This window comes from Pan paniscus, chromosome 7 (assembly GCF_029289425.2).
Source record: "Pan paniscus chromosome 7, NHGRI_mPanPan1-v2.0_pri, whole genome shotgun sequence".
Taxonomy (NCBI): domain Eukaryota; kingdom Metazoa; phylum Chordata; class Mammalia; order Primates; family Hominidae; genus Pan; species Pan paniscus.
Window position 1 is genome coordinate 147,431,690 of NC_073256.2, and position 26,892 is coordinate 147,458,581.

Genomic DNA, 26,892 nt, shown 5'->3' on the forward strand with positions numbered 1-26,892 from the left:
ACAATAAATAAAAATTAGCCAGGTGTGGTGGTACATGCCTGCAGTCCTAGCTACTCGGGAGACTGAGACTGGAGGATTGCTTGAGCCCGGGGTCCAAGGCTGCAGTGAACTATGACGGTGCCATTGCACTCCAGCCTGGGTGACAGAGTGAGACTCTGTCTCAATAAACCAACAAACAACAATGATATGTAGCCAATAAAAATTATACTGTTGTATAATTAATAGCATGAAAAATGTTTTTATTATGTGAAAAATATTAGCTTAAACAGAAACTTTAAAGAAGAGCAGAGAAAAAAAAGATGAAAGATATACACTAACTCATCAGTTATCTTGGGTGGTAAGACTTCAGGTAGTTTTTATTTTATTTTTCTTTTTAGTTCTATCGAGACAGGGTCTCCCTCTGTTACTGAGGCTGGAGTGCAGTGGTGCAATCAGGGCTCACTGCAACCTTGACCTCCCAGGCTCCAAATGATCTTCCTGTCTCAGCCTCCTGAGTAGCTAGGACCACAGGTATGTACCACCGCACTCAGCTAATTTTTAATTTTTTAGTAGAGACGTGCAGGGCCATGCTGTCCCCAGCTTCAGGTATCTAGACCCTGTTCCACATCCTCTCTCTGCACTCCTGGCTTTGGTGTGACAATGTGACTGTTGGCACCAGTCTGAGACCCTTGAGGGGAAGAGGCAAGGCTGGCCAGGGCCTCAGGGTACACTGGCCCAGGTGACTCAACTCTGGGCAGGAGAGAGATGGGACCACAGGGCAGGGAAAGAGAGGAGATTGGCCTTCTTGAGACCTGCTGCATGACGTAGCTTCATCTTCCTAAGAGCCCCGCGATGTGGATATCACCATCATCCCCATCTTCCAAGATACCGAGGGAGGAGCCTCCCACATCACAAAGTGAGTAAGAAGAGATGGTCGATTCCTAGCCCAAGGATAGTTCAGACTTACAGGAAAAGGGTTACCATTCCACCCCTATTTGCTGGGCATGTGCCGTGCCCAGCACCGTTTCAGGCACTTGGGACACAGCAGATGGAAAGAACTAGGGCCCTGCCTGCTGGGAGCTCACATTCCACGAGAGGGTGACAAGTAAACATGGAGTTACCAGAGGGTGAGGGCAGGTAAGCAGGGGAAGGGAGAAAAGAGTGCTGGCTGGGTGGGGAGGAGGAGAGTGACCACCAAGGAGGGTGTGGTCAGGGAAGGCCACTCTGATATGGCAAGAGTGCATCAAAAATGTGCAGGAGGCTTGCACACCAGCCATGCTGATATCTGGTGGGGGTTGCGAGAAGAACCACCAGATGGTTCAGGACAGAGGAGTGACATGATTGAATGTGGGAGGCTCCAGTGTTCTGCTGAGAACAGACTGCAGGACCAGGTTAGAAGGCTCCAGGCAGACAGGGTAGGAGGCTCCAACTGTCCAGACAAGAGATGATGCTCATTTGATCCTAGCTGACAACGGTGGAGATGATGAGAAGTGACTGGGTTTTAAATAGATGTGGAAGGGGGAAGAAACAGTATTTGTACAAGCACAGGATGTGGTGTGTGAAAGAAACGGAAGAGCTAAGCACCTCTCTCAGGCTTTAAGGCCTGAACACCTGGAAGAATGACACTGCCTTTAACAGACGGGGACACTAAGGAAGGAACAGTCTGGAGTGGAGCCGGAGTCCGTATTCCAGTTTTAAGTAGAGAAGCCTGTCAGACACTGTGTGGCGAAAACTTGCTCCTCTAACCGTGCTTTTCCCTCTACTCTCACACCACAACAATCATCAACACAGAAGAAAACTTCTGTGACCAAATGTGTGGGGGTCTCACCCCACCACCAAGCAGCGGATACCAGCCAGGTGTCTTCCAATCCAATTCTGACACCATCTACCTGGAGACAGCGTTAGATCCCACAGCTTGAGGCTCAGTCCCCCAGAATGTTCCCACCTTCCTGTCCAGTCGCAAGCCCAGGCCTCTGGAATTTCTGACCAGTTGGCTTCAACTGGGGTTCCAACAATCCCCTCTGGGTTTGACTGATTTGCTAGAGTGGTTCACAGAACTCAAAGAAACACTTACCTAAGTTTATCAGTTTACTAAGAATGTGTGTGTGTGTGTGTGTGTGTGTGTAAGAATCACAGCTCACTGCAGTCTCGGTCTCCCAGGCTCAAGCTATCCTCCCACCTCAGCTTCCCAAGCAGCTAGGACTACAGGCCTGTGTCACCATGCCCAGCTATTTTTGTTTTTATTATTATCTGTAGACACAAGGTCTCATTATGTTACCCGGCTGGTCTCCACTCCTGGGCTCAAGTGATCTACCCACCTTAGCCTCCCTAAGTGCTGGAATTACAGGTCTGAGCCTTCTCAGGGCCACAGCTCCTGGCTCTAAGAAGGATATTTTAAAGGATAAACAGCCAGATGAACAGACACACAGGGCGAGGTCTGGAAGGGTCCTGAGCACAGGAGCTTCTGAACCTGAGGAGTTGGGGGTGTGCCGCCCTCCCGGCACGTGAGCGAGTTCTTCTTCACTTTCCTGTTGGCCTCCACGGGTTTAGCTTTCTAGAAGCTCCCTGAACCCAGTCCTCTAGGGTTTTTAATGGCAGCTACATGACGTCAGCATTCCTTCCCCCAGGGTATAGGGTAGGATCTCAAACCCACAAGATGGGAAAAGATTAGAGTCCTGCCTTGGGGTACATAAAGGAGGGCAGGAGAGATTCTGTTTCCTGAGGCCTAACACATCCAGCATTACAACCAGACTGTAACAAGGGATGTGGACACTATGAACCAGGAACTGTGGATGGATACCAATACATATATATCTATAGCTCCATAGGCCATTCCTTGGTTTTCAATCACAGATCCCTTATACCAAAACAAATGTATCTATCAGAACATTTGTTGTAGCATTTATAAAACAGTTACAGCAATGCCGCCACCTAAAATCTGGAGAAGCCAATGTGGGTAGGGATGAATTTAAAGAAATAACTAATTTGTCCTATGAAGTCATACAAACACTTTCATAATCATGTACTAGCCTAATTGTTCTTTCCTGCCTTGGTCTACTGCTATTGGACCTTAGGATAAACTTGTGCAGAGCTGTTTCGCACAGAGATCAGCTGATGGTTAGCTAGATCCAGTTCCTTCTTGGGCCATTTTCCACAGGCATTCCATCCTGAGGGAGCTTCAACTCAACCTCCCAATACATCTGATCGTATCAGTATTATCATAAGGCTTATTTACATGAGGAAGCTGAACCTTACCAATGCCCCCAGTATTACACCATATTGTGATACAATCGTGGTACAATTTAGCTTCATTATAGATTAGTAAGAATGACAGAGGTATTTCCTTTGCCTTCCCAATAAAATCTCCCCTTGCCCATATACCAAATGTTACTAAGGACAGGTGTTGTTACAATGGCCATGACTCAAGTCATTTCTGGATTTGAAATTAATTAGGGGCAGAGCCAATCACCCTGTCTCATCTCACAGGCTTGTACTGAGACTGGTTTCCACTGGGTGCTATTAGTTATAGCACAGCCCACCTGCCTCCTGCAGGCAGTACATGGGTGGTGTTAATTTTACTAATTAAATAGAGACAGGGTCTCACTTCATTGCCCAGGCTGGTCTTGAACTCCTGGGCTCAAGTGATCCTCCCGCTTCAGCCTCCCAAAGTGCTAGGATTAAAGGCTTGAGCCACAATACCTGGCCTATTTCTTTCTTTTCTTTCTTCCTTTCCTTCCCTTTCTTTTCTTTCTCATTCTTTCTTTCTTTTTTTCTTTCTTTCTTCTCTCTCCTTCCTTCCTTGTTTTTCTTTCATTCATTCATTCATTCGTTTGATGGGTGTTTAGAATAGTTCCTATACCTACCAACTACACTGCAGAACATGTTTTACTTTGCCCTAACCTAAAGGCATGGGCAGTCATAGCACATTGATGTAAACTGCAAGTGCCCTCAGAGAACTTCCGTAAATTCAGAGGGCCGTAAGAGTCCCACAGGTGTGCCCTGAGCCTCAGCAGCCAAGACTGAGAGCCACTGCCCCCCATTTCAGCCTCTATTTGTATTAAAATTGTGAAGAGGCCCTGTTGGGTCTGGGTACAGGCCCTTTCCCAAAGCTGCATCTTAGCATTCTCTTCAGCACTGTTTATTGAGTCGGCCTGGCTCACTCTGCCAAAGCCTCCTTATCTTTCCAAGCTGACTCCCATCCTTTTGCCTTCCTCCTGGAAGAGAACTCCCTCTAATCTGCATTTTCCTCTGAATTCTGCTGCTCATTGAAAGCAAACTCAACTTATTCCAGGATACCCAGACCTGCACCTATCTCCTATAAGGCCCTTTTCTGTCTGGTGGGCCAGTGTTGTTTCATCCAACATGCATGTTGCTGCAGTGTGTAGTAAAGGCCTGAGTACAGTTAGGATATATGTTTTGCACCCAGAAATGTTGGGTGACCCATACTAGAGTTAGATGAGTGGTGGTCACACCTACATGTAGTTTAGTGTGAGTGTGCCACAAGGCCTCCTACAGCTTTCCTTGTCTCAGGGTGGGACCATTCCCTAAAGGAACTCAGATCCACTATGTGATGCCCACTATTTTACTGATTGATTGATTGACAGGGTCTCACTCTGTCACCTAGGCTGGAGTGCAGTGGTGCAAACATGGCTCACTATTACCTCGACCTCTTGGCTCCAAGAGATCCTCCAGCCTCAACTTCCTGTATAGCTGGGACCACAGGTGCGGACCACCACACTCTGCTAATTTTTCAAATTTCTGTAGAGACAAGGTCTCATCTCATCATGTTGCCCAGGCTGGTCTCAAACTTCTGGACTCAGGTGATCCTCCAGCTTGGGCCTCCCAAAGTGCCTGGATTACAGGTGTGAGCCACCGTGCCCAGCCCCACTGCTTTAATCCCATTAAGAACCCAGTGTTTTCCTGTATTCTGCTTAATAGCTTTTCATCCACAAAAGGAACGGTGATAAAAGTGTACATAGCACACTGCGGCATGTTGTGTATGCTGCCATTACATTTTGTCCTTTATACCCAAAGATCTTTCAAAGCATCTGATCATCAAGGTTTATATTAATAGCGACATAAAAATCAGTCTGCTGGGAGCCGTACACCACACATTTGGTATCAGCAAAGCAGGATTTGTTGGAACAGCTCTGACTCACAGAAACATGTGGTTTGAGAATAGAAAGGATAAAAGGGTGGGGGATCAGGAATCTTTGGATTCCTATGTGGCCATGTGGTCACCCAGGTATGAAGCCACAGCTGTGCTGAGATCAGTTACTAAAGGTAAAAGTTACCAGTGGAATTCAGAGATGGATCCAACTCCCCAGGAGTTGGGGCACTGGATGCATAAAGAAATACAAACTAAGAAAAAAGTGAAATATTTAATCCCTGGTTATTGTTGTCTATAATGGCTAAAATAAAAGAGGGTGCTGGGTCAGGACTTGAGGCTGGACTAAGCTCAGATGTGGGTCTGCCTGAGCTTAGTCCACTAGCCTTAAAGTTACCCACAAAGGAGAAAATTACGCAGGGACAACAGAAAGTACCTCTGAGACTTGTGGTTAACAAGAAGGTAGTCAATGTGAAGGAGGGGCAAAACTAAGTAACTGTGGAAACTAGAGGGTATAGTGCGAAAGAACTGTTTCATCCTGTAGATCAGTATCATCAGCTTCCTGAGGAACCTTTACTAAAACGCACTGTAAGAGTGACTAATTTAGGGGCAGTATCTTTGGTTTTAAACACTACAGAGTAGAAGTACATGTTTGGATTGATGGGACCCACAGCTCACTATTGAACAACTGCATATGGGTATATATGATCCAGACACACAGGAGGCTATTCCTGCGGTAACTGCCAGCTTGGTGGAACAGATAAAAGCCACTGTAAGGTCTGTTCACCCTGAGAAGGGGTACTGTCCAACTCTACCTACAAATGTCAAGTGGGACACCCCAGATGCAGTAGCTGATATGCTCTGTATGCATGTGGGACTGGCTTTATGATGACAGGGCTATTCACACGCTGAACATGCCTGTTACCCAAGTCATGGTAAATGTGTGGTTAAGAGGGCCCCTTCTACATGGGCACCCCATGTGATATTACTCCTACAGAAATGAACAGTTCAAGAAGCCTTATTAAATTTGCTGTCTCAGCTTCCCTTCATGGGTCTTATAGATGCTAATAAAAATATTAGGTTAATTAACAAGAGAACAGGGAAAGGCAAAAGTGAGAGCCAAAGGACTCCTCCCAGGAAGGTGGAAATTTTAAAATGGTTATTAACAAATACGGTGAAGAAAACACTGATAGGATAAAACTAAGAAGAAAAAGAAAGGGGAGAGTCATGGGACTCATCCCAGCAGGGTAGAAATCTTTAGATGGTTATTAAGAAATGGAATGAATAAAATGGAAATTGATACAGTTAAAACAAAGGTCTTTGTTTTTTGAGGCAGGGTCTTGCTCTGTCACCCAGGCTGGAGTGCAGTGGCGTGATCTTAGCTCATTGCAATCTCTGCCTCCCAGGCTCATGCAATCCTCCCACTTCGGCCTCCTGAGTAGCTGGGACTACAGGCATGTGGCACCACGCCTGGCTAATTTTGTGTATTTTATGTAGAGACAGGGTTCTGCCATGCTGCCCAGGCTGGTCTCAAACTCCTGAGCTCAAACAATCCACTCGCCTTGGCCTCCCAAAGTGCTGGGATTACAGGCATGAGCCACTGCACTTACCAAAACAAAGGTCTTTTTTTGCTGTTGTTAAAAAATAACGTGTCATTCATGAGCAGGGGCCATGCTAATCTTCTCTGTATGGTTCCAATTTTAGTATATGTGCTGCTGAAGTGAGCACAACAAAGATCTTAATACAACATTATCGAAGCTTGGGTGGACCAAACCCCTCCGCTCTCCCAACATTAAACGGCCCTAACCCAGTTTACTGTATTTCTTGCAGTTTGAAGAAATTTTAAAAGTTGCAAGGTAGAGATTACAATGAAACATATGATATGAAATTGCCTGGGGCAAAAATGGGGCAGACTAATCAAAATAAAGATTGACAAAAGGTCCAGGGTCCTTTGGCTCAACCCTTGGCAGAAGACCCAAAGCTTTTTGCGCAAGAGAGAGTAAAATGGTCTGGGGGTGAAGAAGTTCCTGAAACTAGAATATAAAAATGTAAGGGTTGATAGGATGACGAAAGTTGGTATATTTGAACACACTTCATGTGAATTGACTGCATCTCTTTTTTTTTGTTTTTGAGACGGAGTCTCACTCTGTCGCCCAGGCTGGAGTGCAGTGGCGCAATCTCGGCTCACTGCAAGCTCCGCCTCCCGGGTTCACGCCATTCTCCTGCCTCAGCCTCCTGAGTAGCTGGGACTACAGGCGCCCGCCACCACGCCCGGCTAATTTTTTCTATTTTTTAGTAGAGACAGGGTTTCACCGTGTTAGCCAGGATGGTCTCGATCTCCTGACCTCCTGATCTGCCCACCTTGGCCTCTCAAAGTGCTGGGATTACAGGCGTGAGCCACCGTGCCCGGCCGACTGCATCTCTTCTATTTGATTGTATCATGGTAATGAACACAGTATCACACTGGAGAATGTTTCCCCTACCTGGTACTATAAAACAGAAGGCATGTAAATCTGCTCTCCAAGCAATATTAATTGGACATGCCCAAGCCTGCAGAGTGCAGAGTAGAAGCTAGAGTGCTGGCAGGGACAAACTCTCCACTTGATAACCCCCTGTGGAGCAGTTCCTGGGGCTTATGGCAAAAGTGTTTTGAGCACCTCCCAGCAACAACTACTGGGACTTTGGAATAGAGAATTTCCACTTAAGGGACCTTGCTATGAAATGTTAGTTGAAGTTACCCCTATGACATCTGAAATACCCATGCTGTCTCAGGTGATGTCCAAGAACATTCTAATGGGGAAGGCAGTGCCTAGAAGAGTTCCACAATAAAAAGGAAATGGTTTATAGAGGATCATGCTACCTGAGGAACTCAAGGAGGAGATACTCCTTGAGGGGAGAGAGGGAGAGAGGGAGAGAGAGGGAGAGAGGAGGAGAGAGGGGAAGAGAGAGGGAGAGAGAGAGGGAGAGAGGGGGAGAGAGAGGGAAAGAGAGAGGGGGAGAGAGAGGGGAAGAGAGAGGGGGAGAGAGAGGGGAAGAGAGAGGGGGAGAGAGAGGGGAAGAGAGAGGGGGAGAGAGAGGGGAAGAGAGAGGGGGAGAGAGAGGGGAAGAGAGAGGGGGAGAGAGAGGGGGAGGGGGGAGAGAGAGGGGGAGAGAGGGGAAGAGAGAGGCGGAGAGAGAGGGGGAGGGGGGAGAGAGAGAGAGGAGAGAGAGAGAGAGAGAGAGAGAGAGAGAAGCAGAGTTTCCCCAAATCATCTAAGAAAAAAAAGTATTTTTTCTCCCCTACCCAATGCAGTGATCCTAGGACAGGAGTTGCTGGGACAGCAAAGATAATTTTTGTTTTTTAGCTATGGGGTCTCACTGTATTGCCTAGGTTGGTCTCTAACTCCTGACTTCAATCCATCCTCCCATCCTTCCACAGAGCTTAGATTATAGGTATGAGCCACTGCGCCCAACACTTCAAAAAAATTTTAGCAGGAATGCTAAGTAAAAAACTGTAACCATGTTTTTAAATATTATGTCAAAATTCCTGAGGGCATCATGGGGGTGAGATGTGCCTTCACCCCTTCTAACAAAATTGGGGCTAACAGTGAATATAGCTGGTGGTAAAAATAGCTCATTAGTTCTGCATCTATGTAGCCTCACCCTATCTGAATGGGAGTGGACTGAGGAGGAGCTACTTGCTAGACTTGTATTGCTGCTTGTAATCTAGACCAGCACAGTGGTGATTCTAATGTCCCTCCAAAAAAGGTTGGAGATTAATGGAGAGAAGGAGAAATAGTAGCTGAGAGTAAACAAATAAATGGGCAAATGAGACAACTCAAAAGAGTCTCAGGGCAAGAGATGACACTGCCTCTTAGCTCAATGATTCCACATGCCTGAGAGGGTGAAGCTGTGTATTTACCCAGACCAGTCCTGCTTGTGGAACCTGACAATATTGAGAGGAAACCTGCAAACCTGAGTGTCATCATCATCCTGGGAGACATTCATACACTATGATGGACTGGACTAATTATTAATGATTGTGTATATATATGTTTTTTGATATAAAGGATCCACAGTAGAAAACCAGGGAGTAGGCTGTGGTGCTATGATATGTATTAGTTTTTGTCCACAGTTGCTGGCTTATAACCCTTGTTATAGTCTTCTGTTATTATGTTAGGTGTGTCAGGCCTCTGAGGCAGGCCTCTGACCTTCTCTTGCCCTCTTATTACCTATCCCAAGGCAGGACTCTATTCCGATCGTGGGTCTTAAAACACCTTCCATGAGAGGGTCCTACCCTATACCCTGGGGGAAGGAATGCTGACATCATGAAGCTTTCATAAAAAGCAAAGAGGACAGGGTTCAGTGAGCTTCTGGAGTGCTGACCATGTGGAGGCTCCTGGAGTTTCCAGAAAGGGCTTGGAAGCTCTGCACCTGATATAGCTTGGCTGTGTCCCCACCCAAATTTCACCTTGAATTGTAGCCCCCATAATTTCCACATGTTGTGGGAGGGACCTGATGGGAGATAACTGAATCATGGCGGCAGTTCCCCCCATACTGTTCTCATGGTAGTGAATAAGTCTCATGAAATCTGGTGGTTTTATAAGGGGTTTCCCCTTTTGCTTGGCTCTCATTTTTCTCTTGCCTGCTGCCATGTAAGACATGCCTTTCGCCTTCTGCCATGATTGCGAGGCCTCCCCTGCCACATGGAACTGTGAGTCCATTAAACTTCTTTTTCTTTATAAATTACCCAGTCTCAGGTATGTCTTTATCAGCAGCGTGAAAACGGACTAATACAGCACCCCTTCCCCTATACTTCACTCTACACATTTCTTTATCTGTATCCTTTGCAGTATCCTTTATGATAAACTGGTAAATGTGTTTCCCTGAGTTCTGTGAGCTGCTACAGCAAATTAAATGAATCCAAAGAGGGAGTTGTAGGAACCCCACCTTGTAGCCAGTCAGTCAGAAGTTCTGAAGGCCTGGACTTGCAACTGATATGTGTGTGTGTGTGTGCAGGGGCGGGGCAGTTTTGGGGACTGAGCTCTCACCCGGTGGGACTGGCACTATCTTCAGGTAGACAGTGTTGGAACTGAATTCGAGGACACCCAGCTGGTGTCTGCTGCTTGGTGCATGGGGAAAAATCCCCACACGTTTGTCACAGATATCTTCTTCTGTGTTGATGATTGTTGTGATGTGAGAGCAGAGGAAAAACACAGTTAGAGAATTATCCCCCACAGGCATCAAGTGGCGATGTGAAATAGGCTGTTGTTGGTGAATTCGGATTATGGACGAATACTTTGGTAGGAGATAGAAATGTGGAGCTTTCCACGTTGGGAGGCTGAGGCGGGGGGATCACCTGAGGTCAGGAGTTCAAGACCAGCCTGACCAACATGGAGAAACCCCTGTCTCTACTAAAAATACAAAATTTGATGGGCGTGGTGGTACATGCCTGTAATCCCAGCTACTCGGGAGGCCGAGGCAGGAGAATCGCTTGAACCTGGGAGGCGGAGGTTGTGGTGAGCTGAGATCGCACCATTGCACTCCAGCCTGGGCAACAAGAGTGAAACTCCGTCTCAAAAAAAAAAAAAACAAAAAAAACCAAATGTGGAGCTTTCCAGATGGGTGTAAAGCTGTGGGACTGTTTGGATGAGTTAAGGAGTAAGGGAAGATGCAGAACAGAAGCAGTCCATGACCACGGCCTGTGGTGCTCAACATGCTGAGGTGGAGGAGACGAGAAAGCAGTTAAGGGGGTCGGGAAGGAACTGACAGTGCAGCGAGAGTGGACAGGTAGTGTCCAGAACACAAGTGCATAGCGTTCCAGGCAGGAGAGAAGCAGTGACTGTGCCAAGAGCTGCAGACGGCCAAGGAAGACAGGGCTGAAGCTTAACCGCTGGCCCATCAGCTTGCAGAGGGATGGAAAGAGAGGATGGATGGATCAATCTTGGCTCTGAGCATTAACAGCTGTGAACTTCACACACAGAGACAATGCGATGGTGTACACCTTGTGATAGAACACACTACCACCTATGAAGTGGTTTTGCCAAAGCCTCAATCTATCTGATCAGGTTTCTGGAATCAACTTCCAATTAATAGGAAATATGACAGGCAGGGGAACACGTTAGATGAACAAACACGAGGGGATGGAATCCAGACTGGAGAAATCTATAGAACGAATAACACAGTTTCTTCAACAAATAAAAAGAGAGAGATGCAGGGGAAACTTTAGCCTAAGACACTTAGAGACAAATCAATCAACTCTACTGTGTGGACTTTATTTTAATCCTTATTCAAACAAACAAGTTCTTAAAAAAAAAAAGGGGGCAATTGTGAGACAGCTGGATATGTTAACACTGGGTATTTGATGATATTAAGAAATTTTTGATTTTTTAGACATGATGAATTTTTTGATGTAGTAATAGAATTGCGTATGTATGAAATTGGCTGGGATTCGCTACAGAATTACTGAGAGTGGCTGGGTAGGGAACTAGGTGAAAGAAGATCAGGTATAAACTGTTAAGTGCTGGAATGGGTGATAAGTATGTGGGTGTGGTGGAGGAGGCTGCAGGATACTATTCTGTGTCTTTTTTTGTATTTCTGTATATGTTTATTATGGAAAATTCCAAATAGTAAAAACATACACACACACACACAGAGACAGAGAGAGAACGGGAGTAGAGCAAGAGGGTGGTGGTAGGAGGGACACAGGTCTTCATGGGTATTGACAGTAGGCCTGCCCTGATAGGGCAGGTCAGATGGAAGGAAACAGCAACGCAAAAGAGGGAGGGACACCTGCTGGAGTCTGTTCCCGAGGGGGTGGGAGGGTACAAGGTCTATCTTAGGACCATGGCCACCATGCCAGGCAGGTGGTAGTAGGGGTGGACTCCTGTGCTGACTCAATGAGGAACAGAAACAAGGTGCTCCTAAGGAGAGGAGAGACAGTGTAGGGGAGTGGGCTGAAAGGTCACGGTGCTGGGACTGCTGGGCAGCCCCAGATGACCATGTGAGATCAGCAGTCATAGGGAGAGCCAGACTGCCACACTGACTGTGCCTCTCAGAAGTCAGTTGAGTGGCAGAACCCAGCACAGGAGGGGCAGGAGCTGAGGGAGCACATCAGGGAGTGACTTTGGTGATGGGCTGATGCCATGCTGCGAGGGAAGGGAGGGCATGGAGGGTATGGGTGCAGGGAAGAGCTGGCGGCACTTGCGGTAAAGCCCCATGGGCACTGAGAAGTGCTGGGGTCTGCTGCTAGAGAAAGCACGCTGGAGAGGTAGGGGTGATATGTGAGCGATCTAGGACGGAATCTGGGCACACTGTAAATGGGGATACATGCCTGGGAAACTTGTTTCAAACTCCTCTGAGATCAAAACAGCCCGCTGGGCAGAGTTTAAAAATAAAAGACAACAAAAACCAACCCTAGATAAAGACTCAGCAAACCCAGGGGAAGTCTTGCATCTGTTCTACGGAAAGTGAATCAGCAGTCATTTGGGAGTCCCCTCATCTTACTACACAGGAGCCTGGCCTGACCAGTCAGCGCTCTTCAAAGTGTGTTACTTCACTGAAGAACTCTAGAGAGTGGTGAATTTCAGCTTCCCAATACTAACCCCCAGTTTGACTTCTGCTCAAACTAGGCAACAGAGCACTAGACTGGGGTCACAAATCTTGCTGCTGGCACTGAAAATCCAAGGAGCAGGCCCTGAGCTCCTCGGAGCTTCCGTCTGTATCCAAGGTGGGCCCTGCTGGCCTTGCAGGCTTATAGAAGGATTGAATGATCTAGACGCTCCTAAAGGTATTTTGCAGCTTTAAAGGTAAGGTATGGTAACAACGACGACAACAAAAAAGGCAGAACTATCACTTGCGTTGTAATAAGAAGACTGAAATTTTGGTTTCACAAATGAAAACCTTGTCAGCATTAAAGAAGACTCAGTCAAAGAGCTGAGTGTCTTAGCTTGGCAAAAAAACAGTATTTATAGACACTGCTTTCTTGTACTTTGCAGAGCATGGGTATCTCTACTCTGCACGACAGATGCCATCCTAGGGAAGGATTCCTTTGCCACCCACTTGCTAGGGACTTTCTGAAACATGACTTCATTTTGTCCTTACAAAACCTCATGAAGTAAGTATTATTTTCCCCATTTTACAGATGAGGAATCTCAGGTTCAGTGAAGCTACTATGTCACCTGCCCAAGGCCACACAGCTACTAAGTGGTAGAGCTGGTGTTGGTTCCCAAGTCTCTCTGATTATGTTTATAAGGGGAGAAAGAATGGTTCCTGGGGATTATAATAATGTAATGTCTACAAAATTATTATGTATTCTGGAAAAGTATGGTGCTTTGCTAATCACCAAATTTGAGTTTATAAATACCTTTCGTCATTTAATGTGTATTTACTAGGCATCCACTACATGCCAGGTGCTGCTCTAGGCATTTGGGATGGATCAATGAACAAGGGAGATAAAAACCTTGGGCCCCTTGGAGGGGGTAGTGACACTTTAATTACATGTAAATGTAAAAATGATAGATCTTACCTTTCTGAGGTAGTTTAGGAAGAACTCTTGGGCCAAGGGCAGTCTTTGCAGAACTGGTGCTAATCAACAAATAAGAATCATTTAGGATCTAAAAGTGCTAGAATATCAATAGCAAAATATTATTCAAGTAAATCAAATCAAAGGTATTTACATAATCATCTAAAGAATGCTTTCAAAATTTCCTTTTTTTTTGAGATGGAGTCTCCCTCTGTTGCCCAGGCTGGAGTGTAGTGGCGCGATCTCGGCACACTGCCTCGGCCTCCCGGGTTCAAGCAATTCCCTGCCTCAGCCTCCTGAGTAGCTGGGATTACAGGTGCCCACCACCACGCCCGGCTAATTTTTTTATTTTTAGTAGAAACGGGGTTTCACCATCTTGGCCAAGCTGGTCTTGTACTCCTGAGCTCGTGGATCCACCCACCTCAGCCTTCCAAAGTGCTGGGATTACAGGCATGAGCCACTGTGCCCAGCCTCAAAATGTCTTTAACAAAAGATTAGTCTATTTTCCATATTTCAGTTTGCCTGGCTGAGGAGGCACAGTAAAAGGATGAAAAAAAAGTCGCTCTTAATGATAAAGCCCAACTCCTCCACTTCAAAGCATTTATGAAGGCACCTGGCACACTCTAAGTGGTGACCCCAATGTAGTGCACAGAAGTAACTCTTCCCACATGATCCCACAAAGCAGCTCTGTGTTTCCAGACAAGGAAATGGAAGGGAATGGGGGTGTTGGCGGCTGGCAGAAGGTCTCACGTGGGTCAGAGGTAGAAGTGGAAATTCGGCCCTAGCTCCCCTGGGCCTCCAGAGCCCTCACTTCCTCCACTATAGCAAAGAGCTTGGTTCTCGGGCCTCCAGGCTCTCCTAGGCCTTGCTTTCCTTTTGGAGGACAGGTAAATGAGGGTGACAAAGGCCCAAGTCCCTGGAATACAGGTCCATACCACATTGTCTAAATCATCAAACGTTAACCTCTGCAACTGAAACCCCAGTGCCATCAGTGGTCTACATTAGGTGGAAGCCACTATTTTTCTTTAACAAGAGGTTTTGGCGATTCTCAGAGGACACCAGGAGGCCTGCATGCCTGAGAAGCAGCAGTAGCCAAGTGCCTGAGCCCCATCTGCCAAGAACCCCTTTATTATCTCATCTCTCCATTTCTGTCCCCTGATGTCCTAAGAGTTGGTTGCTGCTGCTGCTGCTGCTGCTTCTTTTTTTTTTTTTTTTGAGACACAGTCTTGCTCTGTCACCAGGCTGGAGTGCAGTGGCACGATCTCAGCTCACTGCAACCTCTGCTTCCCGGGATCAAGCGATTCTTGTGCCTCAGCTAACTGCATTTAAAAGAAAAGAAAAAGCCAAACCAACCAACAAAACAAAAAGTAGTCAGAGAAGATGAAAGGTGTGTGCTCCTTTCTGTCCTGGCTCTTGGCCATCCTTGGTCTTCACTGCTCTTTCCTCAGCTCACTTGAAATCCTCCTGTCTCTGGGCAACGGGGGAATATTGCTGAGATAAAGCCACCACTAAACAAGAAACAGTAAACATGAGAGGGCTTTGCTTCTCTTGAAAGAGACTCCATCTCAAAAGCAAATAAACAAACTTAATGAGTTGCCAAAGGCTCTAGTTCACAATCAGCTTGATTTTGTTTAAAAACTTTTTTTTTTTTTTGAGACGAAGTCTCGCTGTCACCTAGGCTGGAGTGCAGTGGCGTGATCTTGGTTCACTGCAACCTCCACTTCCCAGGTTCAAGTGATTCTCCTGCCTTAGCCTCCTGAGTAGCTGGGACTACAGGTGCACCCCACTATGCCCGGCTAATTTTTGTATTTTTCGTACAGACGGGGTTTCACCATGTTGGCCAGGCTGGTCTTGAACTCCTGACCTCAAGTGATCCACCTGCCTTGGCCTCCCAAAGTGCTGGGATTGGTTCTCCCAAAGTGGCGAGAGCCACTGTGCCCTGCCAAAACTTTTTTTTTGAGACAGGGTCTTGCTGTCGCCCCGGATGGAGTGCAGAGGTGCGATCATGACTCACTGCAGCCTCGATTTCCTGGGCTCAGGCGGTCCTCTTGCCTCAGCCTCCCGTATAGCCGGGTATGTACCACCATACCCGGCTGATTTTTTTTATTTTTAGGAAGCAAGGTCTTGCTATGTTGCCCAGGCTGGCCTCAAACTTCGGGGCTCAAGCAATCCTCACACCTTGGCCTCCCAAAGTGCTGGGATTACAGGTGAGCCACTGTGTTCAGCCTTTAAAAACCTTTTATGAGTGCTTTTGGAGTGTCAGATATTCTCCTCACTCTGGAAAAAGAACACCAGAACTTTAGTTTTACAGGGTCCCCCAAATTAGGGTTGAAGGAAGGTGAGTGAGGAATGAAAGGCAGGGCACAAGGGCAAGGAAGGGGTGTGGAATGTGGAGTTGGGAGAACAAGCAGGCTGGAGAGCTGGCTCTGACATCTGCACCCACCACCTAACCACTCTGGGCCTCGCTCTCCTCACCTGCAAAACTGAGGATAATAGTAATTGGGCCTATCTCACAGGGTTATAGAGAGTACATAAGATAGTGGTATTAAAAAAAAGGCTGGATATGGTGGCTCACATTTGTAATCCTAGCACTTTGGGAGGCTGAAGCAGGAGGATTGCTTGAGCCCAGAAGTTCAAGACCAGCTTGGGCAACATGCTGAGGCCTTGTCTCTACAAAAAAATTAAAAAATCAGCTGAGTACAGTGATGCATGCCTCTGGTTCCAGCTACTCGGGAGGCTGAGGCAGGACCATCTCTTGAGCCCAGGAGGTTGAGGCTACAGTGAGCTGTGCTCATACCACTGCACTCCAGTCTGGGTGACAGAGAAAGGCCCTATCTCAAAAAAAGAGAGATTTTGTTTTCTCATCTTTCAGAAACTCTGGAAAAGAGCTGACTCTTTTTCCCTGAAGTTTGGGTCTGGAAGTGGCTCTCTGTCCTTTCCTTGGATGGCACCTCCAGAGAAAACACTTTAGGGTAAGGCTGGATAAAAATTGCCCGTAAGAGATCTCCTCAAGTATACAATTTCAGTGAAAAAAGGGAAGAAAAGAACACTGCTGTCAGCCTAGCCTAAAAAAAAAAATATTAGAAACAGAACTTGAAAGAGTGCTATTTTTATGTTTGAAAATCTCTAGGCAATCAGATTTCCCTAAGGATTATCTTTTCATTTCCAAATCTGCAAAAGGAGTCAAGTGGGAAAGTAACAAAGTTACTTGATTAAAATATCAAAAATAAAAACTCATTCTGACAGGAATTTTGTTCAAGACCACTGCACAACCCTGCGACCACCGGGAAGTGAGGTTAGCTCCTGTCTGTGAACTGGGTAGACAGCGGTGCTGCTCAGAGAACGGTCTGCAGACCTGTGCCCAGTCCAGTCACAAGATGTGCATGCAAACCAAGAGTGAACGTCTGGTTTCTTGTTGTGGCCAGCCCCACTTGGCTGACCACAGCTTTGAGCAGCGCTGGGAAATTCATGAAAACTCATTTCTAGAATTCTGTCCATTGCATCAATGGATCCAACAGGGGAAATGAAGCACTGAGATGGCTTACCTTGACTGCTGGGATAGTCCCTCAAACTTGTTTGTAGTCTTACTTGAAGAGGATGGACCCCCATCGTTACCTAAAAGGAAAACCGAAGGTGAAAAGGTATGTCTTTAGATGGGGAAATGCAATGAGAATATATGGGTTTGGCCTATAGACAGGCATTGCTCAGGTTCCAGAACGGCATTTAAAAGACCCAGGCCAAAACAGTATGCATTTCTGGCGTAAGACCAAAACAAAACTGAGCACTGTTTTGGGCTTTGCGGTTTTTTATTTCTGGTAAAGGAATGTATCAAAGAGGTGAGCAGCTGCTCTGTGGCAAGGCCTCAAAGAGCATAGAAACTTGGTGATGTTCCCACTGGCTCAGGATCTTGTCCTTAGTTTGAGGGTAGAGAAAGAAGAATAAATTTCAAGTTCACCAAGAGGTCCCCATGCTAGGAGACTACCCTCTAGTATCCAAACTCAGAAGAAACACACAACTCACAAGTGGAATGTGCATGTGAACACCATTAGCAGGGTGGTGGATAAGTGGACATCTGTTGGGCCAGGCCCTCAGGCACTTACTGACTCGTCATTCATTCTCTCTCTTTTTTTTTTTTTTTTGAGACAGTCTCACTCTGTCACCCAGGCTAGAGTGCAGTGGTGCAATCATGGCTCACTGTAGCCTTGAACTCCAGAGTTCAAGTGTTCCTCCTGTCCAGCATCCCAAGTAGCTGGGACTACAGGGGCATTCATTCAAATATTAACTTTTTTTTTTTGAGATGGAGTCTCACTCTGTTGCCTAGACTGGAGTGTAGTGGTGCAATCTCAGCTCACTGCAGCATTGGCCTCCTGGGTTCAAGTGATTCTCCTGCCTCAGCCTCCTGAGTAGCTGGGACTACAGGCATATACCACCACGCCCAGCTAATTTTTGTATTTTTAGTAGAAACAGGGTTTCACCATGTTAGCCAGGCTGGTCTAAAATTCCTGGCTTCAGGTGATCCACCTGCCTCGGGCTCCCAAAGTGCTGGGATTACAGGCATAAGCCACCATACCCGGCCAAGTATTAACATTTATTAAGCATCTACTATGTGCAAGGCATAAATGTGAAGCAGAAGGCACAAAAACAAATAAAACTTCACTGCTCTCACAGAGCTTATGCTCTGGCCTGTGAGACTTAAGACACAGGAAATACACTAATAATGTGTAATGAGATGAACATCAGTTGCTGTCAATTGAGGAGAATAGTTTCTAAACTCTGACTGCTGGCAGGAGTGGGGAAGAGGGAGTAGGGAATGCTGTCTGGGGAAGACATAGCACCTGGACAGGTGAAGAACTTTCTAGTGGGTGAGCAGCAAAACCAGAGGCACACAGGTGGAGGTAAGTGTGCTATGTTCAGGAGAGGGTCACAAGACAATAAATGAGGGCTCTTCTATGATCCATTTTGTGGTGGGCAGAGTACAGGGCAGTTGTGGAGCCCCAAGCTGCAGGCACCCAGGAGGATTCCCGGGGACCCTGCATGGGCACCCTGTCTCTGGGGCTCTAGTTCATTTCCTTGTCCTTTCTTCCTATGACTGCTCTGGAAACTCTTGTTCTCTTCTTTCAGCAGCCTCCTCTCCTCCTCTACCTAGAAGACTATAATACTGCCTAGGTGGCACTGGGAATGGGCTGGCTGAGGAGGCTGAGCACCAGGAGGGCAGATGAAGAGGGCAGGGCTGAAAAAAAACTAACTGATCCTCACTACACTGCACATCTGCTCAATAGCACCACCGATTGCCCACATGCTTTTATATTCATCCAGGCTTCCTTCCTCACAGCATGAGACTGGCATCATAAGATAAGGAAATGAGACTAAATGAATAAATGGCTGCAGGTCCCATGGGGAAATGGTGTACCTGGGAGTCCTGACCACAAATCAATGTGCTCTTCATTACCCATCAAGACGCCCTGATAGTAACATTATTAACAGCAACGACCGTTTACTGAGCACTTACTGTGAGCAACATACTGTGCTACATACTCATAGTAATTATGCTTATGAGATAAATAGTATAATCACCCCTCATTTTATATATGAAGAAGCACACAGAGAAGTAAAGTCAATTGCCCAAGGTCAGGTCACTGGTAAGGGTCAAAGCTGGGATGGAAAGCCAGCAGCCCTCTTCCAGGGTCTGTACTGTGAATCACCACACTCTAGCACCTATCACCTCCTGGTCTGACTGCACCTACTGAAGAGGGAGAGGCTGGCAGGGTGCTCACCTCCTGGACAGAATGTTCTGTAATTCTATGATATTGATACAAGAAGAAATGAGATAAACTGGCATTACTAGAAGAACCAAAGGCTTTCAAATTTAGTTTTATTTAATTTTAATTAAACTAACCATCAGTATATGTTCATGAGCCCATATAACTTAATATTTAAGGACTTCTTTGGTAACTCATAAAATCCTCAGAGCTGTGATGTTCTTCAAGGTAGGCATTTACTTTTTTTCTTATTTTTTATTTATTTATTTTTTCAAGATGGGGTCTAAGTTGCCCAAGCTGGTCTTGGACTCCTGAGACCAACTGATCCTCCCACCTTGGCCTCCCAAAGTGTTAGGATTACAGGTGTGAGCCACCACACGTGGCCTTTTTTTTTTTTTTTTTTTTAAGAGACAAGTTCTTGCTCTGTCACCCAGGTGGGAGTGCAGTGGCATAATCATAGCTCACTGCAGCCTTAAACTCCTGGGCTCAAATGATCCTCCCGCCTCAGCCTCCCAAGTAGCTAGGACTACATGCATGACCCACCATGCCTGGTTAATTTTAATTTTTATTTTTTTTGTAGAGACAAGGTCTCATTACTAATTTTTTTTTTTTTTTTTGGTAGACACAAGGTCTCACTGTATTTCCCAGGCTGGTCTCAAATACTCGGCCTCAAGTGATCCTCCTGTCTTGGCCTCCCAAAGTGCTGGGATTACAGGTGTGAGCCACTGCACCTGGCCTGGTAGGCATTTCTTTCTAGCACTGTGCTCAATAATGAGTCTTCAGGGCTAGATATCAAATCTTATACTTTCCCACTTAAATGAGTTATAACAATCAAAACGTCAAGGAAAATTTTATGTTTGGGGAATGAACTGTTACATCCACTAATTCCCTTTCCAGGTAGAAAACATTCCAAAGAAGTGATTATTAATGCAGGTTGCATGTGCTATACATGAGTAAATTTGAGACCAACAGGGCTGCAAAGGCCCTCTGGCTCTGCTGTGGTCATTCATTCTGCTGTCACACAGACGAGTCATCATGTCAGAGGCTGCTGCCCAATACCCACAGGCCCAAATGTCCAGAGTTCTCATTTAACCTTACTCTTTGGCTTCTCAAAATGAGTCTCCTTTTTCCAAAGATGGTGTGAGTTTTTATGTCTCTGTAACTTTGCCCCTTACGTTCCTTTCCCCTGCAAGGAAGGCCTGTCTCCTTCCAGTTTTGGTGAATTCCTACACAACCTTCAAAGAACACCTTTGGAGTCACTTTCTGAGAATTCTTCCATAGCTGACTTGACCACCCCTTATAACCAGCTTCTTACCAGGAGTGGTTAATTAGGGGTGCAAATTTTGGACCTAGACAAGTGTGGCTTTGAATTCTAGCTGTACTGCTGACCAGTGGGTATGAGTTTGGGTGACTTCTTATTCTGCTAAGCCTCAATTCTGTCATATATAAACTGGGAACAACCATGGTACCTACTACCCTAGATGGGCATGAGTATTAAAGGAAATAAACTATGAAGTACGGGACACAGTGCTAGGCCACAGGAAGCCTGACACAAGGGTATTATTATTCACAGCTCTTCAATAGCATGAAACAGAAATGATGTTAATTTACTCAATGAGTGGTCACTTCAAAGAATGGACCCCACCTTCTATGTCTTGGTAACACCATTATTTTTATTTTTATTTTTTCTGAGATGGAGTTTTGCTCTTGTTGCCCAGGCTGGAGTACAACGGCATCATCTCGGCTCACTGCAACCTCTGCCTCCTAGGTTCACTGATTCTCCTGCCTCAGCCTCCCAAGTAGCTAGGATTACAGGCATGCGCCACCACGTATGGCTAATTTTTGTATTTTTAGTGGAGATGGGGTTTTGCCATGTTGGCCAGGCTGGTCTTGAACTCCTGACCTCGAGTGATCCACCTGCCTCGGTCTCTCAAAGTGCTGGGATTACAGGCGTGAGCCACTGCGCCAGGCCGATAACACCACTTTTTAACAAAATGTCTGGCACAGAGCAGTCAATAGTCCCTGCTAGCGAAAGACAGGACTGACCGTGCTGGCTCATCAACTTCTCTGCCCACAGCGGACCTTCTTACACCTGGCTGGGTAGGCGTCTATGGTCTGGTTGACAAGAATCCTGTCACTCTCATAGCTATGCAAAGGCTACCTGCTGTGCTTGAGAAGAAAAGTGTGGCTAGAAAAAATTCTGAAAATAAAATAGTACTGAAAAGAGGACAATGAGCAGCAAAAATATGGAAGCAACTCAATCCCTTTTTCTCTCTCTGTGCAATTTGGAAAAAGGTCTTAGTGTATCATACAGATGCATGTAAGAGAAAGTTGGAGATACATCCTGGGCAGGCAATGGAAGAAGTGCGGCCAAGACTCCTGGTCACCTACCATAGCTTCGAAGCTACAGGAGAAGAGTTTGTGGAAAGAGAGGGGGCATTGGCTCAGCAGCGAATGGCCTGGTTGCTACAGGAGTATTCTGGAATAGTGAATTACTATACAGGCCTTGGAGTTGGAAATGGGTTCAAATCTCACTTCTGCAGTTCCTGGATTTGAGATCTTAAGCAAGTCATTTGACTTCTCTGTGCCTAATTTCCTCATCAGTAACTGGGACAATGACAGTCCCACTTCCAATAAGTAGATATGTAATAAAACAAACAAACAACAAGAAAAACCAAAAAAACAAAGGAAAAGAAAAGAAAAGAAGTAAATATGCATGTCTCAGACATTTCATCTATGGAGCTTTTTTACCTGGAAGTGCCAGGCCTGAAATATAAGCAGTAAACCAATTTTTGGTATAGTTTTTCATCCATTATTTGCTCTATATTAAATAAAAGTACAATTCTAACTCCCAGTGACCAAAGATGAGGAATGTAAGTGATTCCCAGAGGTCACTTTGTCAGGGATTGGTAGAACCTGGATCAGAACCTGGGCTTCTGGAATGTTCTTTCAGTGCATGTTATGGTTTCCCACGTGCACTGCAGACACTTCTCTAAATGCCAAAGGATGGAGGGCCAGGGGAGGGGGGAAATTGTTATCAGGTATTAATTCAAGAGTGTTAGAATAGTGTCAGTCTTAAGGCTACCATGAACCTAACAATTAGTTGTATTTCTCTCTTTGCTCTTGCCTGTAAGAATCTTAGGGTCAAATCCGTGGCCCACTTCCAGACACTGTATGTGACTTTTTGTTACTCATTTTGTGGAGAAATCACACTCCTGGAATTCACCTTACTTTGCTACCTTTATTCTCCCTTTGTCCTCATTTCTTATTATTTAAATTATGTTAAAATATGTGTTAGTCTGTTATAAAGTAGGTTATTAAAAAAAGAGGAGGACCGGGTGAAGAGGCTCACGCCTGTAATCCCAGCACTTTGGGAGGTCAAGGCAGGAGGATCACTTGAGCCCAGGAGTTCGAGTCCAGCCTGGGCAACATAGTAAGACCTTGTCTCTACAAAAATTAAAAAATCAGCTGGGTGTGGTGTGACGCACCCAGAGCCCCAAGTTACTTGGGAGGCTGAGATGGGAGGATCACTTGGGCCCGGGAGGTTGAGGCTACAATAAGCCATGATTGTGCCACTGTACTCCAGCCTAAGCGACAGAACAAGACGTTGTCTTTAAAAAAAAAAAAAAAAAAAAAAAAGAAAGAGGTTCAATGAAATGCAACTTCAAAAATCATAAATTCCCTACAAAACCCAAATCTGTCCACAGGACTATTTGTTTTGCTATCAAAAGCCTGCCTTAGAAGTCTCCTGAGACAGATGGCTGGATTCATCACAGAAGCAGGACTTCAGTAATGTAATGCTGGGGCTATTTTGGGCACTGTGGATGTTGTGGTTCTGGCAGGGAAAAAGCCTGGGGTGGCCCTCCCAGCCTGGGTAGCGCGGGAGCTGCATACCAGGGTGCCATGCTGCAGATGGATAAGGAGGCACAGCCAGCAGAGCTTGTGCTGCTTGCCAGGAGAACCATGCTAAGTTGATTGCCTTCTCCACACTTCAGCTTCATAGGCACAGAAACCACTGCTGTGAGGAGAAATGGCCAGTGGGCCTGCATTTTGCGAGCACAGAGTGGTGCGTGGAGAGGGTGAGGAGGGCTGGCTCTCAGCCACACAGGCTGCAGGTGAATCCTGGCCCCCACGTACTAGCTGTGAGAAACAGTGTAAATCACTTAACCTTTCTGCACCCCGAAGGTGAGATAATAGCATTTTCTCTCTGTGTAACCATGGTTAAGAATGAGGTACGTTAACACATGCGAAGTGCTCAACACAATGCCCAGCACTCTGTGAGGCACTTACAAGTGATGGCCTTATAAAATATTACATAAGTAGTTTTTTATCCGAAGATTCTAAAATAATGAATTGTCATTTTCTTTTGTCTTACAAGCCATAAACCTGTATTAAGAATTTATGGGCTGGGTGTGGTGGCTCATGCCGGTAGTCTCCAGCACTTTGGGAGGCCAAGGCAGGTGGATCACGTAACTCACGAGTTTGAGACCAGCCTGGGCAATATGGTGAAACCCCGTCTCCACAAAAAATACAAAAATTAGCTGGGCATGGTGGTGCACACCTGTAGTCCCAGCTACTCAGGAGACTGAGGTGGGAAGATAGCTTGAGCCTGTGAGGTGGAGGCTGCAGTGAGCTATGATCACGCCACTGCACTCCAGCCTGGGTGACAGAATAAGCCTGTCTCAAAAACAAAGAAAAAGGAGTTTATGAAGGCATGAAATGGAATTTGAGAGAGGGAAAGACAGACTCTTTGTAATGAAGGAAGTGTGGCCTTCTGTGAAGTAGATGCATTAAAGGTTATAATCTCTGGCCCTCGTTCTCACAAAACACTCAACATCAGCTGCCTTGCTTATTTCCTCCTGCCTATTCCACTCATCTTCCAAGGCTAAATGCAAGATCTACTTCCTTCTTAAACCACCTTCTACCTCCTTCTTAAAGGTCAGCATGGGGGACTCGGCGGGGCTAATCATCAGCATAGAAAGTGTGATCATCAGCAGAGCCAAGACCTGTCAGCCATGGCTACTCTGCAAAGGAGCTGAATGTCAGAGGTGCCCCTGAGACCAGAAACACAAATGTCGGGGAACCAAAGAAGGGTATAGGCTTCACACTTGACAGGTGGGCCAAGTTCGGTGGCTCATGACTATAATCCCAGCCCTTTGAGAGGCCGAGATGGGTGGATCACTTGAGGTCAGGAGTTTGAGACCAGCCTGGCCAACATGGTGAAACCCCGTCTCTATTAAAAATACAAAAATCAGCTGGACATGGTGGCGGGTGCCTGCAATCCCAGCTATTCGGGAGACTGAGGCAGGAGAATTGCTTGAACCCATAAGGTGGAGGCTACAGTGAGCTGGGACTGCACCACTGCATTCCAGCCTGGGCAACAGAGTGAGTCTGTTTCGAAATAAAAAAAGAGAACTTGACAGGTGGAAACCTCCACCTGGCTGAGGAAAGAGGCTAATGTGCTGCAGGGAGGGGTCATGGGAGTGATGCCAGTGCTGCTGTATGGATGGCTAGTGAGACTGGTGGGTACAACAGAGTGGTGGTGTGAACAGGTGGCCTAAAACAGATTGGGACAGGAGGCCTCGAGTCTTGCCTACTTTACAAGTTTGATTCCATATTTAATGTTAGGCAAGCGATCAGTGTGAACCCATTGATCTAAAAAATAGAGAGCTGCTGACAACAACTATTACCCCAAAATCTCCCCTGTGAATCTGGAGGAGGAAATCCTAGGCACAGTGGGGAGAGGAGTACATCTGGCAGGTACATGACAGCTCACATCTTCTCTGAAGACTAGAAAAAACAATGGCCAAGACAGGGGTTTGAGACTTTTGAGGTTGCTGGGATGGGTGAACATATTTTGCATGTGGGTTGGATGTGACTCTTTGGGGGTCAGAGGACAAGCTGTGGTAGGCTGAATAATGGCCACCCAAAGTTATCGAGTCCTGATCCCTGGAATTTGTAAACGTGACCTGACTAGGAAAAAGGGTCTTTGTAAATATAATTAAGTTAAGGATCTTGAGACAAGGAGATTATTTTTTTTGAGATGGAGTTTAGCTCTTGTTGCACAGGCTGGGGTGCAATGGTGCAATCTCGGCTCACCACAACCTCTGCCTCCCGAATTCAAGCGATTCTCCTGTCTTAGCCTCCCGAGTAGCTGGGATTACAGGCATGCGTCACCATGCCCAGCTAATTTTGTATTTTTAGTAGAGATGGGGTTTCTCCATGTTAGTCAGACTGGTCTTGAACTCCAGACCTCAAGTGATCCGCCCGCCTTGGCCTCCCGAGACAAGATTATCACAGAAAATTCACGTGGGTCCTATATACAATCACACGTACACTTATGAGAGAGAGGCAAAGGCAGTTCTGAGAACACAGAGAGGTGGCGGCAGTGGGGAGATGACCATGAAGGCAGAGGCTGCACCACTCCACGGATCACCTGGAGTCACCAGAAGCTGAGAGAGGCAAGAAATAGATTCTTCCCACAGGGCCTCTGGAGGGAGCAAAACCCTGCTGGATTTTGGACCTCTAGCTTCTAATACTGAAAGAATAAATTTGTCATTTTACACATCCAGTTTGCGGTATGCGTTACAGGAGCCTCAGGAAACTAATGCAGGTTTCTCCCATCTCTAGCTATCCAACAAAATGCTAGGCTGAGAATAATGGTAACAGTAGCTATCATTTATTGGGCGCTGCCTATGGTTTTGGTTGTTTTTTATGTGTTCTTCTCATTTAAATTTCATAACTCCATATGCAATACAGACACTATTACTAGCCCCATATTATAGTTGGAGAAGCTTTGGCACTGAGCATTTCAAAGATACTTGCTGAAAATCACAAGGCTATTGAGTAGTAGAGATGGAATGAGAATCCAGACAGTATGACACTTGAGTTCACCTTAGAGCACTTTGCTCTGCTGAGAGAAGCAGCACATGCCCTCAGAAGGAGTTCATGTACTAGGAAAGACAGGCAAGGAAACAGCCACTGTGATACCCACTACACCAGTGGGGACAAAAGGGTGGGGAGTGGGGAGTTTTACTGGACTGCAAAAGGCCTTTTAAGTAGATCCCAGGATAGCAGATCTTGAAAGATGACTAAACATTAACATAAAGAAGTAGAGGGAAGAAGATTCTAGGTTGAGGGCATACTGTAAGCAAAGGCTCAGATCTGAGAGAAAAAAATAGAACTTTGGGGAATGTGGTGTACCTCAAGATGGCAGACATGTTCAGCTTTGGGGGTGGAGAGGTAAGGCCTGGTGAGAGCTAAGGGGCTGTTCTTTTACTACCTGCTCATGCCTGGTGTCTACCTCCCAGTCCTGATCTCTCACAGTTCAAAGGCCCTGATCCTCATGGGCTGAGGAGAGATGGGAGGTTTAGGGGAACGTAAGAGCGTTGGAAAGGTGCGTCCACAGACGAAAGCTGCAGGCATCAGAGAGGAAGGTTGCCTAGAAGGTTGATCCCCTAAGTGCCTTGCTGATGACCTGTCTGGGCCCTGCCTTTGGCTTCTACAATACAATGTCAGCAGGAGGCGGGAAGGGATAAAACCAA

At 46.2% G+C, this 26,892-nt stretch overlaps 1 protein-coding gene and 1 non-coding gene across 16 annotated transcripts in view; both read right to left on the bottom strand.

Annotated features, from left to right (window-relative positions):
- The window catches only part of ASAP1 (ArfGAP with SH3 domain, ankyrin repeat and PH domain 1), a 394,403-nt gene that overhangs the window by 10,678 nt on the left and 356,833 nt on the right, over nt 1-26,892 (bottom strand). For all 15 annotated transcript variants that reach the window (XM_063606905.1, XM_034966609.3, XM_063606901.1 and 12 more), the window contains 2 exons: nt 17,135-17,204; nt 13,593-13,651 (listed from right to left, as the gene is read on the bottom strand). In XM_063606905.1, coding sequence (XP_063462975.1) covers nt 13,593-13,651; nt 17,135-17,204 — 129 coding nt within the window. The remainder of the gene's footprint in view (nt 1-13,592; nt 13,652-17,134; nt 17,205-26,892) is intronic.
- LOC112440715 (U6 spliceosomal RNA) lies at nt 6,703-6,814 on the bottom strand. The gene has a single exon (XR_003028734.1). It is a non-coding gene; the product is annotated as a U6 spliceosomal RNA (small nuclear RNA).